The sequence below is a fragment of the Somniosus microcephalus genome, chromosome 5, assembly GCF_052327205.1.
Source record: "Somniosus microcephalus isolate GS21.2 chromosome 5, FLI_Smic_1.0, whole genome shotgun sequence".
NCBI classification, from domain to species: Eukaryota; Metazoa; Chordata; class Chondrichthyes; order Squaliformes; family Somniosidae; genus Somniosus; species Somniosus microcephalus.
In genome coordinates this window covers 26,866,402-26,879,678 of record NC_140991.1, presented here as the reverse complement: position 1 = coordinate 26,879,678, position 13,277 = coordinate 26,866,402, and the positions used below count along the sequence as shown (strand labels likewise).

At 49.5% G+C, this 13,277-nt stretch overlaps 1 protein-coding gene across 1 annotated transcript; it reads left to right on the top strand.

Annotated features, from left to right (window-relative positions):
* The first annotated feature begins 726 nt into the window (after positions 1–726).
* Positions 727–12,174, top strand: LOC147116969 (activin receptor type-2B-like). Its single transcript, XM_085987111.1, has 3 exons — positions 727–862; positions 2,918–3,048; positions 11,470–12,174. The coding sequence occupies exons 1-3, from the start codon at positions 742–744 to the stop codon at positions 11,662–11,664; spliced, it is 447 nt and encodes a 148-aa protein (XP_085843237.1). The 5' UTR covers positions 727–741; the 3' UTR covers positions 11,665–12,174.
* The last annotated feature ends 1,103 nt before the right edge of the window (positions 12,175–13,277 follow it).

The window sequence follows — 13,277 nt, the reverse complement described above, 5'->3', positions numbered from 1 at the left end:
CCCTCCTACGGTCGAGTGACGGGACGATTGACCAATCCTACGCTTCGGTGACCTGACGGTCGACCAATTGGTACGTGTGTGGACGGGCCTTATCGTTCTGAACCGAGGTGAGTCGCCGCCATCTTGATTCCAAACTTTTCCTTTCTTTTTCCCGCTTTCTGCGTCTTTTAAAAAAAACGTTGCTTTTATAACACATATTCTTTTTTTAAAAAGTTAATTACTTTCTAAATCTTTTATCTAATCTAATTAATTTTCCTACCTTTCCCCGTTTTTCCAGGTAGGCCTCGAAGCCTGGGCATCTGTTGCCAGCCATGCTGGACCCTAGGCAATTGTTTTGTGGTAAGCTCCTCCCACCCCCCCCGCTGGGCCCGATTCCGATCCAGCGGCCAGCCATCTTGGTAAAGGCTGGCTGGGCTCACTGCAAGCTCCTGGCGGTTCATTCGGGGGGGGCGGGGCTCCGGAGGTGGTGGCGCTGTCCAGGGAGAGTGTAAATACTCGGGCATGGGCCCAGCTTGCTCAGGACATTCTTAAACAGGAACTAGTGAAGGACACAACTAGATCTCCATGATGAAAAACAGTTGATTAAAGCCTTGGTAATACTTAGACCAAGTGCCTAGTAGTTGCATCAACCACCACTTACTTAACAGAAAGGGAGTTGCGAGTCAAAGTGTGGCCTTCACAAAGCCTGCAATTTGTTAATGGAGAAACTTTCTCTCTCCACAGGTCGGGACACGAAGATACATGGCCCCTGAAGTCCTGGAGGGGGCAATTAACTTCCAGCGAGATGCCTTCCTCAGGATAGACATGTATGCTGTGGGGCTGGTGCTCTGGGAGCTGATTATGCGATGTACCGCAGCCGATGGCAAGTGTTTGTCTCCACTACTTCATTAAAAGACAGCCCACGTCCAATTTTACTATTCACGTGATGCAATCCGATGCCTCATTGATTAGATCTCTGCTCCTTTTTACGCCACGGGCCCAGTGGGCAGCACTCTCATGAGTCAGAAGGTCGGGGGTTCAAGTCCCACGCCAGACACTCGAGCACATAATCTAGGCTGACACTCGCAGTGCAGTGCTGAGGGGGTGCTGCACTGTCAGAGGTGCTGTCTTTCGGATGAGACACTAAACCGAGGCCCCGTCTGCCCTCTCTGGCGGACGTAAAAGATCCCACGGCACTATTTCGAAGAAGAGATGGGGAGTTCTCCCCGGTGTCCTGGGGCCAATATTTATCCCTCAACCAACATCGCTAAAACAGATTATCTGGTCATTATCACATTGCGGTTTGTGGGAGCTTGCTGTGCACAAATTGGCTGCCGCGTTTCTCAGCATTACAACAGTGACTACACTCCAAAAAGTACTTCATTGCCTGTGAAGCGCTTTGGGACATCCTGAGATCGTGAAAGGTGTTATATATATATATACACACACTTTTTTTTTTTGTTTTGGTTTGTTAATTCTGGCTGTCTTTTAACAAGAATTCTCCAGGATAAGGTTCTATCGTGATCTAATCCGAGAGTTAATATTTCCGGCTGAAACATCTTCAGCATTAGCCGCCGGCTTCACAACCTGAGCCACTGTTTTGGATTCCAGTCTCTGGTTTGAAGGGAGGCTGGCCATCATTTGCCGTGGGCAAAAGCCCACCTGCTCGTCTGCTGCGAGCAGAGGGACTGGGTGATCTACCAGTCGGTGCGGGGCCAAGGCAGCTTTTGAAAAGCATCCTTGTACTCTTATTTGTATTTAAAAAGATGTTCTCAAGGTCCAAAGATGTCTGTCTCTTTTTTTTAAATCACACCCTGACTATTTTTCATGCTGACCAATTACTGTACAAGTCTAGGGTTGAAATTGGAAGCAATCACCTCGCTGGTTCAGGAATTGGGCCTCAACTGCGAGTTCATAGGGCACAGGTTCCAGTACAATCTACCGGTCAAACGGTCCATTTTGGTTCTTAAGAGCAGGAAATGATCTGTCGCCCGACGGGCAGATTCTCGTCTGATGCTGGGATCCAGAGGGCAGCTTTGCTCGGACCGCACGTGTCCTAAAAAGACATTGTCCTGGAGTTTGTATTTTAAAAAAAATTAATTCTCGGGATGTGGGGGTTCGCTGGCAAGGCTGGCGTTTATTGCCCATCCCTAGTTGACCGGAGAAGGTGGTAGCGGCTTGATACAACCGAGTGGCTTGCTCGGCCACTTTAGGAGGCCATTAAGAGTCAACCATGTTAGTGAGGGACTGGAGCCACACATACAAGGTCAGTCCAAGTAAGGACGGCAGGTTTCCTTCTCTAGAGGGACATTAACGTACCAGTTTACGACAATCCAACAGCTCCATAGTCACTTTTTTAATATTATTCCTGACTTTTTATTTTGAACTGAATTTAAATTCTCAAACTGCCGCAGTGGTGGGATTTGAACTCGCGTTCTAGAATCATAGAAATTTACAGCACAGAAGGAGGCCATTCGGCCCGTCGTGCCTGTGCTGGCTCTATGAAAGAGCAGTTGTGCTCAGTCCCACCCCCTGCTTTGTGTCCGTAACCCTGTAAGTTCCTTATCCTCCAGTACCCGTCCAACTCCCTTTTCAATATTATTGATGGGATCAGCTGCCACCACCTTTTCAGGTCGAGCGTTCCAGATCCCGACTACTCTCTGAGTGAAAAAGATTCTCCTCCGCTCCCCTCTACATCTTTGGCTAATGATTTTAAATCTATGACTTTTAGATATTGACCCACTCACAGAGGGAATGGTTTTTTCTTTTATCAAAACCCCTCATCATCTCCATTAGGTCACCTCTTAACCTTCTCTGTCCCAAGGAGAGCAGTCCTAACCTTTTCTGGATTATTATCAGTCCAGTAGCATATAACCCACGACGCAACCACACTGGTCAAAGTTAAGTCATCTTTTGCTGCCTCTCTCTGTTTGTACAGGGCCCGTTGATGAGTACATCTTGCCATTTGAAGAAGAGATTGGTCAGCACCCGACGCTGGAGGACCTGCAGGACGTGGTCGTTCACAAGAAGTTGAGGCCTGTCCTGCGAGAATGCTGGTACAAGCATCCGGTGCGTGTGGGGCAGCCTTTTGTGGCTTGATTGACTTGACTACCTGATAAGATTTGTGCAGAGCTACAACACCCGATGATGAGCTGCGGTGGGAAAAGGCTAACCGTGTTTATATATTTTTTTTACCAAAACATACCACTGGAAGAAAATGACCTCTGACCAGGGGCTTGCGAGGCTCCGGTTTGTTCATTCTGGGGGCTGAACATCTGTCTGGATGCAGCTGTGCACGCATGTTAGAACTAAAGGAAGTTTAAAAGCATTTCCCGCCAATATTAATGGATCCCTATTGAATTCTCTGGCATTTACAGGAAACTCTCATTTAAACGGCACCTAAATATCCAGAATTCTCTATTAACCGGCAAAATTCATACTCCGAAAACACCTCAATAACCGGAAACGTTGCCGAGTCCGAGTCTCCCGCGGTGGCCGAGTTAGTCAGTGGGGGTAGTTCTCCAAACTGCCACTACTCGGCTTCTTGGCGCTGTCGGAAGTCCGAACAGCTCAATAACAGGAGTCTGACTCTTTGTTTGTTAAAAATAGCCTCGGTAGATAACCCTCTCCGTCAGCTGGAATTTTTAATCAACCGGCACCATCCCGGTCCCGTCGGTGCCGGATACCAGAGAGTTTCCTGTAACGTATATTTTTTTATACGGTTATGCTGAGTTTAACCCTAAACTTCAGGCTTCATTTTGTGAGGATGCTTCTCCCACCTGACTGCCACGACTCTTGTTATCCTAAACCTCTTGAACCATGCCGAATTATTCCTTTCTATATTTTACTTGAAATGTGCTACCCACGACTGGACAGGTGCTAGTGGCTGCCGATTTTATACGAGTTACCTTGCGCTCTTTTAATGTCTTCGGTCAGATCGCTCGAGGCTTTAGTGGGCAAATTCTATTCGTTAGCCGGGTGTGGGTGTCGCTGGCAAGCATTTATTGTCCATCCCTACTTGCCCCTTCTTGAACCGCTGCTGTAGCGGCGGGATACAACCGAGCAGCTTGCTGGGCCACTGCCGACTATTTTCAGTTTACCCACAGGACTTTTCCTTCAGGGCTGGGGAAGATCCATATACAGAACGGCAATCGCAGCATCACTTCACTGGGCTGTGCGGAGCAGGAACAACCATTCGGCCCGTTGGCAGCCAAACATGGCCGCCGATGATGGCAACCCCATCTTGTGCTCACGTTGCCGTGGTAATGGTGGCACTGCCAGCTGCTGGGTGGCTGCAGTCCAGTTCTTCATTGACAATTTCTGGCTTGCTGTCAATGGGGGAAGTTTCTGCAAGCAGCAAAAGAGCGATATAAGAGCAGCATCCGTCCACTTTCCCTCTCTGATTCCTTCCAAATTCTAAGTACACCATCAAACAGACTATTCCTCCTCTCTCTATCTCAACATAGAAACATAGAAGATAGGAGCAGGAGTAGGCCATTCGGCCCCTCGAGCCTGCTCCACCATTTAATGAGATCGTGGCTGATCATCCAAATTCAGTACCCGGTCCCTGCTTTCTCCCCATATCCCTTCATCCCTTTAGCCTCAAGAAATATATCCAACTCCTTCTTGAATATATTTCATGAATTGGCCTCCACCGCCTTCTGTGGCAGAGAATTCCACAGGTTCACCACTCTCTGGGTGAAGAAATTCCTCCTCATCTCTGTCCTAAATGGCTTACCCTTTATCCTTAGACTGTGACCCCTGGTTCTGGACTCCCCCGCCATTGGGAACATCCTTCCTGCATCTAGTCTGTCTAGTCCTGTTAGAATTTTATAAGTTTCAATGAGATCCCCTCTCATTCTTCTAAACTCTAGCGAATAGAAGCCTAATCGACCCAATCTCTCCTCATACGTCATTCTTGCCATCCCAGGTATGAGTCTGGTGAATCTTCGCTGCACTCCCTCCATGGCAAGAACATCCTTCCTCAGATAAGGCGACCACAACTGCACACAATACTCAAGGTGTGGTCTCACCAAGGCCCTGTACAACTGCAGCAAGACATCCTTGCTCCTGTACTCGAATCCTCTCGCTACGAAGGCCAACATACCATTTGCCTTCTTAACCGCCTGCTGCACCTGCATGCTTACCTTCAGCGACTGGTGCACAAGGACACCCAGGTCTCGCACTTCCCCTTTTCCCAATCTATTACCGTTCAGATAATAATCTGTCTTCCTGTTTTTGCCACCGAAGTGGATAACCTCACATTTATCCACATTATACTGCAACTAGGGTACGGTAGCATAGTGGTTATGTTACTGGGCTAATAATCCTAGAGGCCTGGACGAATGAGCCAGAGACATGAGTTCAAATCCCATCACTGGGGAATTTAAATTCAGTTAATAAATAAATCTGGAATAAAAAGCTAGCATCAGTAATGGTGACTATAAAACTATCGGATTGTTGTAAAAACCCCATCTGGTTCACTAATGTCCTTTACGGAAGGAAATCTGTCGTCTTTACCCGGTCTGGGCCTATATGTGACTTCAGACCCACAGCAATGTGGTTGACTCTTAACTGCCTCAAGAATGCGGCTCACCACCATCTTCTGAAGGACATTTTGGGATGGGCAATCAATGCTGGCCACATCTTATGAACGAATAAAAAAAAACTCAGTTCAAAGGGGACATAAAATGAATGCTAGCCCATTCAGGGGCGCAATCGGAAAGCATTTTTTCCACACACAAAGTAGTGATCACCCAAAAGGCTGTGCGAGCTTTCAAGACTGAGATTGATAGATTTTTGTTAGCAAATGGTATTGAGGGATACGGAGCAAAAGCGGGTAAATGGAGTTGATGGAGCCGTGATGTAATTGAAAGGCTTGAGGGGCTGAATGGCCGACTCCTGTTCCTAATGTTCCTAAATCAAGACTCTTCACAGTGTCTCTTACTCAAATCCATTCTTTTGCAGGATATCAAAGCTCTGTAACTCCTTACGTCCCTCAGTCTTTAGTTTCTTTGAAGTCTTCAGGCTTGTAAAACCAAGGTGGGCATCACCTCATCGCTGGTTCCTGATTTATCCCTCTTTTCAGTCGAGGCTATGGGCGTTGATCCTTCATCTTGGTTTCTCAATTTTAAAAAACAAATGCTAAAAACAAGTGACATTCCATGTCCCAGTAAAGGAAGAGGAAAAAAGAACATGTGTTTTTATAGTACCTTTGGTGTCCGCAAGATGTCCCAAAGCAACCAGTAAGGTTCTGCTGTTTTGTAGGTGAACACGGCAGCCAATTTGCACACAGAAAGGTCCCAGGACACCAGAAGGAATCCCTGCCATGGGATCTTGTATGTCCACCTGATCTGTTAGACAGGACCTGATGCGCTATCAATTACTCATAAAAGACTGAGAGTTAAGAGAGTAACTAAAGGCTTTTATTAACAAAAGAATGAAGGTCTGCCTCGAGTGGTCGACCGGTCCAGAAATACAAAGGGCTGGGGAGCAGTCACCTTTATACTAGGACTTGTGGGAGGAGTCAGCCGAGGCATGTCCAGGCATGTACACAGTGGAATACAAACAGTGGTTTACCACATTCACCCCTTGTTTAAAATTGAGTCCGGCGGGGTGAAGTGTATTATAAGTTAATGTATTGGAGTCTCTCCGGAGGTCTTGTCTGCCGCTGTGATCGGCGTGGCGACGGCAGGGGTAGTGGAGCTTCCGGCGTCGAGTCCTGCGTAGGCTGTGGCACAGGCGTGTCGTCCTCGTAGATGTCGAGCGGGTCGCGGGGCCCAGGCCTGCCGTCTGCTGGGGCTGGATATCGGATCGTGGGGGGGGGGGGTGGTAGTGAGTAGTGGGTTACTGCGGCCCCCGAGGGTGCAAGGTCTCTTATGGAGACTGTGTCCTCCCGCCCGTCCGGGTATGCAATGTAAGCATACTGGGGGTTGGCGTGGAGGAGGTCGACCCTCTCGACCAGGGGGTCCGTTTTATGGGTCCTCACGTGTCTTCTCAGTAGGACCGGCCCTGGGGATGTCAGCCATGGCGGTAGCGATGTCCCCGATGTGGACTTCCTTGGGAAGACAAACATTTTCTCATGAGGGGTGGCGTTAGTGGCAGTGCAGAACAGTGACCGAATAGAGTGGAGTGCATCGGGGAGCACATCCTGCCAGCGGGAGGTTGGAAGGCCCCTAGACTTTAAGGCTAGCAGGGCGGCCTTCCAAACTGTCGCATTTTCTCTTTCCACCTGTCCGTTCCCCCGGGGGTTGTAACTGGTGGTCCTGCTTGTGGCAATACCCCTAGTTAGCAGGTACTGACGGAGTTCGTCGCTCATAAACGATGAGCCCCGGTCGCTATGGATATAGCTGGGGAAACCGAACAGGGTGAAGAGGTCGTTCAGACATTTAATGACCGTGGCACTGGTCATGTCCGGGCAGGGGATGGCGAACGGGAAACGGGAGTACTCATCAATAATATTGAGGAAGTACACATTGCGGTCGGAGGAGGGGAGAGGCCCTTTAAAATCAACGCTCAGGCGCTCGAAGGGGCGAGTGGCTTTTATCAGGTGGGCCCTGTCTGGTCTATAAAAGTGCGGTTTGCACTCAGCACAGACTTGGCAGTTCCTGGTCATGGTCCTGACCTCCTCAATAGAGTAAGGCAGGTTGCGGGCCTTGATGAAGTGGAAGAACCTGGTGACCCCCGGGTGGCAGAGGTCATTGTGGAGGGCCCGCAGTCTATCGATCTGCGCGCTGGCGCAGGTGCCACGCGATAGCGCATCCGGGGGTTCATTGAGCTTCCCGGGCCGGTACAAGATCTCGTAATTGTAGGTGGAAAGTTCGATTCTCCACCTCAAGATCTTGTCATTTTTGATTTTGCCCCTCTGCTTGTTGTTAAACATAAAAGCAACTGAACGCTGGTCAGTGAGCAGGGTAAATCGTTTTCCGGCCAGGTAGTGCCTCCAATGACGCACAGCCTCCACAATCGCCTGGGCCTCCTTCTCAACAGCGGAGTGTCTGGTCTCCGGGCCTTGGAGGGTTCGTGAAAAGAAGGCCACGGGTCTCCCCGCCTGATTGAGGGTAGCGGCCAGGGCAAAGTCGGACGCGTCGCTTTCCACCTGGAAGGGGATGGATTCGTCCACTGCGTGCATGGTGGCTTTGGCAATGTCCTCCTTGATACGGTGGAAGGCTAAGCGGGCCTCTGCCGTCAAGGGAAAAGAGGTGGACTTGATCAGCGGATGGGCCTTGTCCGCATAGTAGGGGACCCACTGGGCGTAATAGGAGAAAAACCCTAGGCACCTCTTCAGGGCCTTGAGGCAGTGGGGCAGTGGGAGTTCCATAAGGGGACGCATCCGGTCGGGGTCGGGGCCGATGACTCCGTGTTCCACAACACAGCCAAGGATGGCGAGGCGGTTTGTGCGGAATATGTACTTCTCCTTGTTATATGTCAGGTTCAGGAGTTGGGCGGTGCGGAGGAATTTTTCGAGGTTTGCGTCATGGTCCTGCAAGTCACGGCCGCAGATGGTCACATTGTCCAGATATGGGAAAGTGGCCTGCAACGCATTTTGATCTACCATCCAGTCCATCTCCCTTTGGAAGACGGAGACCCCATTGGTGACGCCAAAGGGAACCCTAAGGAAGTGATAGAGGCGGGCGTTTGCCTCAAAGGCAGTATACTGGCGGTCCTCAGGGCGGATAGGGAGCTGGTGGTACGCTGATTTCAGGTCAATGGTCGAGAAGACGCGGTACTGCGCGATCTGGTTGACCATATCAGCTATGCGGGGGAGTGGGTAGGCGTCCAGCAGGGTGTAGCGATTTATTGTCTGGCTGTAGTCGATGACCAGGCGCTGCTTCTCGCCGGTCTTAACGACCACAACCTGGGCTCGCCAGGGGCTGGTGCTGCCCTCAATAATCCCTTCCTTTAGGAGCCGCTCCACTTCGGTTTTAATGAAAACCCTGTCCCCGGCACTGTATCGCCTGCTCTTTGTGGCGATGGGCTTACAGTCGGGGGTGAGGTTAGCAAACAGTGGGGGGGGGGGGGTGACTCTGAGTGTGGAGAGGTTGCACCTGGTGCGCGGCGGGCAATTTGGAAGCTGTTGGCTGCGGACTGTGAGTGGGGGTAGGGGTCCACCGTACGCCATCGTAACACTTTTAAGGTGGCACTGAAAATCTAACCCCAGCAGGACGGCAGCGCAGAGGTCGGGCAGGACCAGAAGTTTAAAATGATCGTACACAGTCCCGTCCACTACGAGTGTCACCACGCAGTAGCCGCTGATGTCCGCCGACTGGGACTCGGAGGCCATAGAAATCCGCTGGTGCGCAGGCAGGACTGGGAGAGAGCAACGCCGCACCGTGTCGGGGTGGATGAAGCTCTCCGTGCTCCCAGAGTCAAAAAGGCAGATTGTATCGTGACCATTTACCTTAATGTCCATTGTGGAACTGGCCAGCTGGTGCGGTCTCGCTTGGTCCAGTGTAACGGATGCCAGCGTAGGGGTCGGTGTGTCGCTGCGGGCATCAGATGAGGCGGTGTTGGGGGCCTGCTGCGTTCCGGCTGTCGTCCAAGATGGCGGCGTCCATGATCCCCATGTGGCTGGAGGCGTCCAAAATGGCTGCTGTACCGGTGGTTCGCACATGGCTGGGGAGGCCCAAGATGGCGGCCCGCATAGCCCACACGTGGCGCTGCTGGGGTTCGGGGTGGCTTTGGCCCTGCAGACGCTAGCGTAGTGTCCCTTCTTCCCGCAGCACGAGCAGATCGCGTTTTTCGCCGGGCAGCGCGCTCTGGGGTGTTTTGCCTGGCCACAGAAGTAGCATTTCTGACCTTGGGGCACTGCTGTCTGGCCTTGGGACACTGCTGCGGTAGTTGGGCCGTTGCTGGGGTGTGGCTGGGGTGGCACGGCGCTATGAGGCGGTCCTACCGTGTCCCAGGCTGTCGTTCCCCGCGGCGTCCACGGTGCAGAGGAGTAGGCATCCATGCCCCGGTAGGCTGCATCCAATGATAGTGCGAGTTCAGAGGCCTTGTTGAGGTCGAGGTCACTCTGCTCCAACAGTCGCTGTCGGGTGTAATTGGATCTGTGGCCCGCTACAAAAGCGTCCCGGATAAGTTCCTCTGTGTACACGGCGGCCTTTACATCCTTACAACCACAGGCCCGGCCAAGCACAGACAGTGCCTGAAGGTATTCCACGGTCGATTCCCCAGGTTGTTGTTTACGACTCCCCAGAAGGTGCCTGGCGTACACTTCGTTCACTGGGCGCGTGTACTGGTCCTTGAGGAGCTTGATAGCGTCCGCGTACGAGGTCGCGTCTTGGATGACCGAGTACACTCGGTGGTTCACTTTGGAGGTCAGGACATCCAGTTTGTCCTCGTCCGATTTGATTGCTGCGGAGGCGGTCAGGAATTTTTCGAAACACTTAAGCCAGTGAGTAAACTTGGTGGATGAGTCCGCCTCCCGATGATCTAAGTCCAGGCATGCTGGTGTGAGGATCTTCACAGAACATCACAGAAACCCCACAGTGCAGATAGAGGCCATTTCGGCCCATTATATAATTCTCCATTATAAAAATTTTGTTAATAAAATTGATGCGCTATCAATTACTCATAAAAGACTGAGAGTTAAGAGAGTAATTAAAGGCTTTTATTAACAAAAGAATGAAGGTCTGCCTCGAGTGGTCGACCGGTCCAGAAATACAAAGGGCTGGGGAGCAGTCACCTTTATACTAGGACTTGTGGGAGGAGTCAGCCGAGGCATGTCCAGGCATGTACACAGTGGAATACAAACAGTGGTTTACCACAGGACCTTGCTTTAACATCTCAGCTGAAAGACTGGACCTCCGACAGTTCATCACTCCCGTAGTACTGACGGAGGTGCCGTCTTTCAGATTGGCAGAAGAACTAGAGGCGAGATGAGGAGAAATCTTTTTACGCAGCGAGTTGTTACAATCTGGAATCCACTGCCTGAAAGGGTGGTGGAAGCAGATTCAATACAGGAAACTTTTTTTTATCCGGCACGGACGGGACCGATGTGGTGCCGGTTCATCAAAAATTCCAGATAACCGAACGCTATAGTAAAAGATAGGGAGAGCTGACAGCTCCGTATAAAGCAACAAACCCTGTTGCTTAGCAACAACTGTAGAACAATGGCCACAAGTTCCAAGTGTCTCTGTAGCTTAGCAACAGCTGCAGCCACACCCTTGCACAGTAATAGATGGAGCAAGGGAAATACAATATGAAGTATAACCTACTCCTGAATTTTGCCGGTTAACCGAGATTTCCGGTTATTTAGGTGCCGGTAAATCGAAAGTTTCCTGTAGTAACTTTCAAAAGGGAATTGGATATATGCTTGAAGGGGAACACATTTGCAGGGCTGTGGGGAGGGAGGGGGGAAGTGGGACTCGCTGGTTAGCTCTTTCAAAGAGCCGGCACAGGCAGGATGGGCCGAATGGCGGCCCCCTGTGCTGTATCAATCGATGATTCCTAAATGTACATTGTGTTGTTTTCCCCCTTTCCCTACAGGGGTTGGCGCTGTTTTGCGAGACGATAGAGGAATGCTGGGACCACGATGCGGAGGCCCGTCTCTCGGCAGGCTGCGTTGTGGAGCGCATTTCGCAGACCCGCAGACTGATCAATGGCACTACCTCTGACTGCCTGGTGACAATGGTAACAGCCGTCACGAACGTGGACTTGCCCCCCAAAGAGTCCAGCATCTGAGTCTCATTTTGAAAAAGAGAAAGGAAGAAAAAAAATAATAATAATCTGTGTCTTTTCCCAGACTCGGTGGAAATCGAACCACACAACACAGCTGCTATTTTAACCTGACTTTTTTTGTTGTTCTTTTGGATTCGGAACAATTTACCAGCACACTACTCTACTGTATTTAATGGACATCTCAGCAAACAGCATTCAGGTGCCGACCAGTGAATGCAGCAAAAAAAAAACCAAGGTGCAGGTACCTCAGAGACTCGAGTCCATTTCAGCCGTGTGAGTTTTTTTTCTCTACTCATTTGTAGCTTTTCTGTCTTCTCGACAGCATGTTTGTGACCTTTTTTTTAAAAAAAAGATACGAAAGCTGTACCACCTGCAAAAAAAAACCCACAAAAAAAAATGCTGCAATTATAGGAGGAAACTTTCAGACTGTTACACGCGATTTACCTTCCTCAAGGGAGGTATTTTAACAGTGAGTGCTTAAATGGTAAACATGTCTTTTACGGATTGAACGGGTGTCACTGTACACACACGCACGCGCGCACACGCACGGAAGGAGAGGTTGTAACGAGCTCTTCGGTAGGTGGTTTTTTGAGGGGAAGAGAGTAACGAGTTGGGTTGGGGGGGGCGGGGGAGGGAGGAGTTATTAATCTTTGCAGCATTTGGAGAAAACAAAAATAAAGTAGCTACGAAAGTACTTCTCAGGTAACCGGTAAATTTGGGGGAGGGGGTCGTTTTTTTTTTGAGGTGGGGGTGCGTCATCATCCACAACCACAAAAAAAATTTTTTTTAGTTTATTTTGTCTTAAAAAGAGGTGCATATTTTATGGCCACATTTACGTACGCCATAAGCAGTTTAAGTCAGTGAATGTCCCTAATGCTGCTCTTTTTTCAACGCACGTTTTATTTTGCAACATGCAACGTTCTGAAGACGAGAAAACACACACAACAACTTTAAAAAAACAAACAAACGCATAAATATGTGGCTTCCGAGGTTTTAACGAGAAAAAAAATTCACGACCACAAACCACCTCAAAAACCAGAAATACCTCAGATTTTTTCTACCTGTATGATTTTATTATATATTTTGTTAGTTGTGTTGTCTTTGTAGTGCTATTTTTATGTAAGTTGGCTTTTATGACAAGGGAGTTTAAGAAGTTCCAAATTCTTAGGAAGTGCTACCATTTACCTTGTAAAGCACCATTGTAAATAACTGTATACAGTTGTAGAATATTGCCTACAAGCTACTTGGGCATTATTTGTCTCATTTTTTTGTTGTGCTAGCTTCTCCTCCTGTTTCTTCTGATCCCTCTACCTTTGTAACTCTTGTGAATATTTCACTCTTGCGAAGGTTTTCGCTCTCCCCTCGCGGCTATATCTTGGCTGTGCAGCAGTTGCCTTCTGAACACAAGTTTGGAAAATCTTTCTTTTTCAGAAGCTTTTCAAGTCTCTCTCTCTTTTTGTGTATTTTTATTCTTCCCCCCCCCCCCCTTCCCTGCCCCAGGTGCCATATCGTTAACTAACAGGAAGAATGACACAACGTGAGGATGGTGTGAGATTTATTTTTAAAATTTGTTAGTGAGGTTTTATTGAGCGTGATCTCTTTGTGCTAAATGTTCA

Bases quoted from the DNA above. Each gene is read 5' to 3' on its own strand.
- LOC147116969 (XM_085987111.1), top strand. From the start codon at position 742: ATGGCCCCTGAAGTCCTGGAGGGGGCAATTAACTTCCAGCGAGATGCC. The intron at 863-2,917 runs GCAAGTGTTTGT...CTGTTTGTACAG, and splicing joins GCGATGTACCGCAGCCGATG to GGCCCGTTGATGAGTACATC. The intron at 3,049-11,469 runs GTGCGTGTGGGG...CTTTCCCTACAG, and splicing joins AATGCTGGTACAAGCATCCG to GGGTTGGCGCTGTTTTGCGA.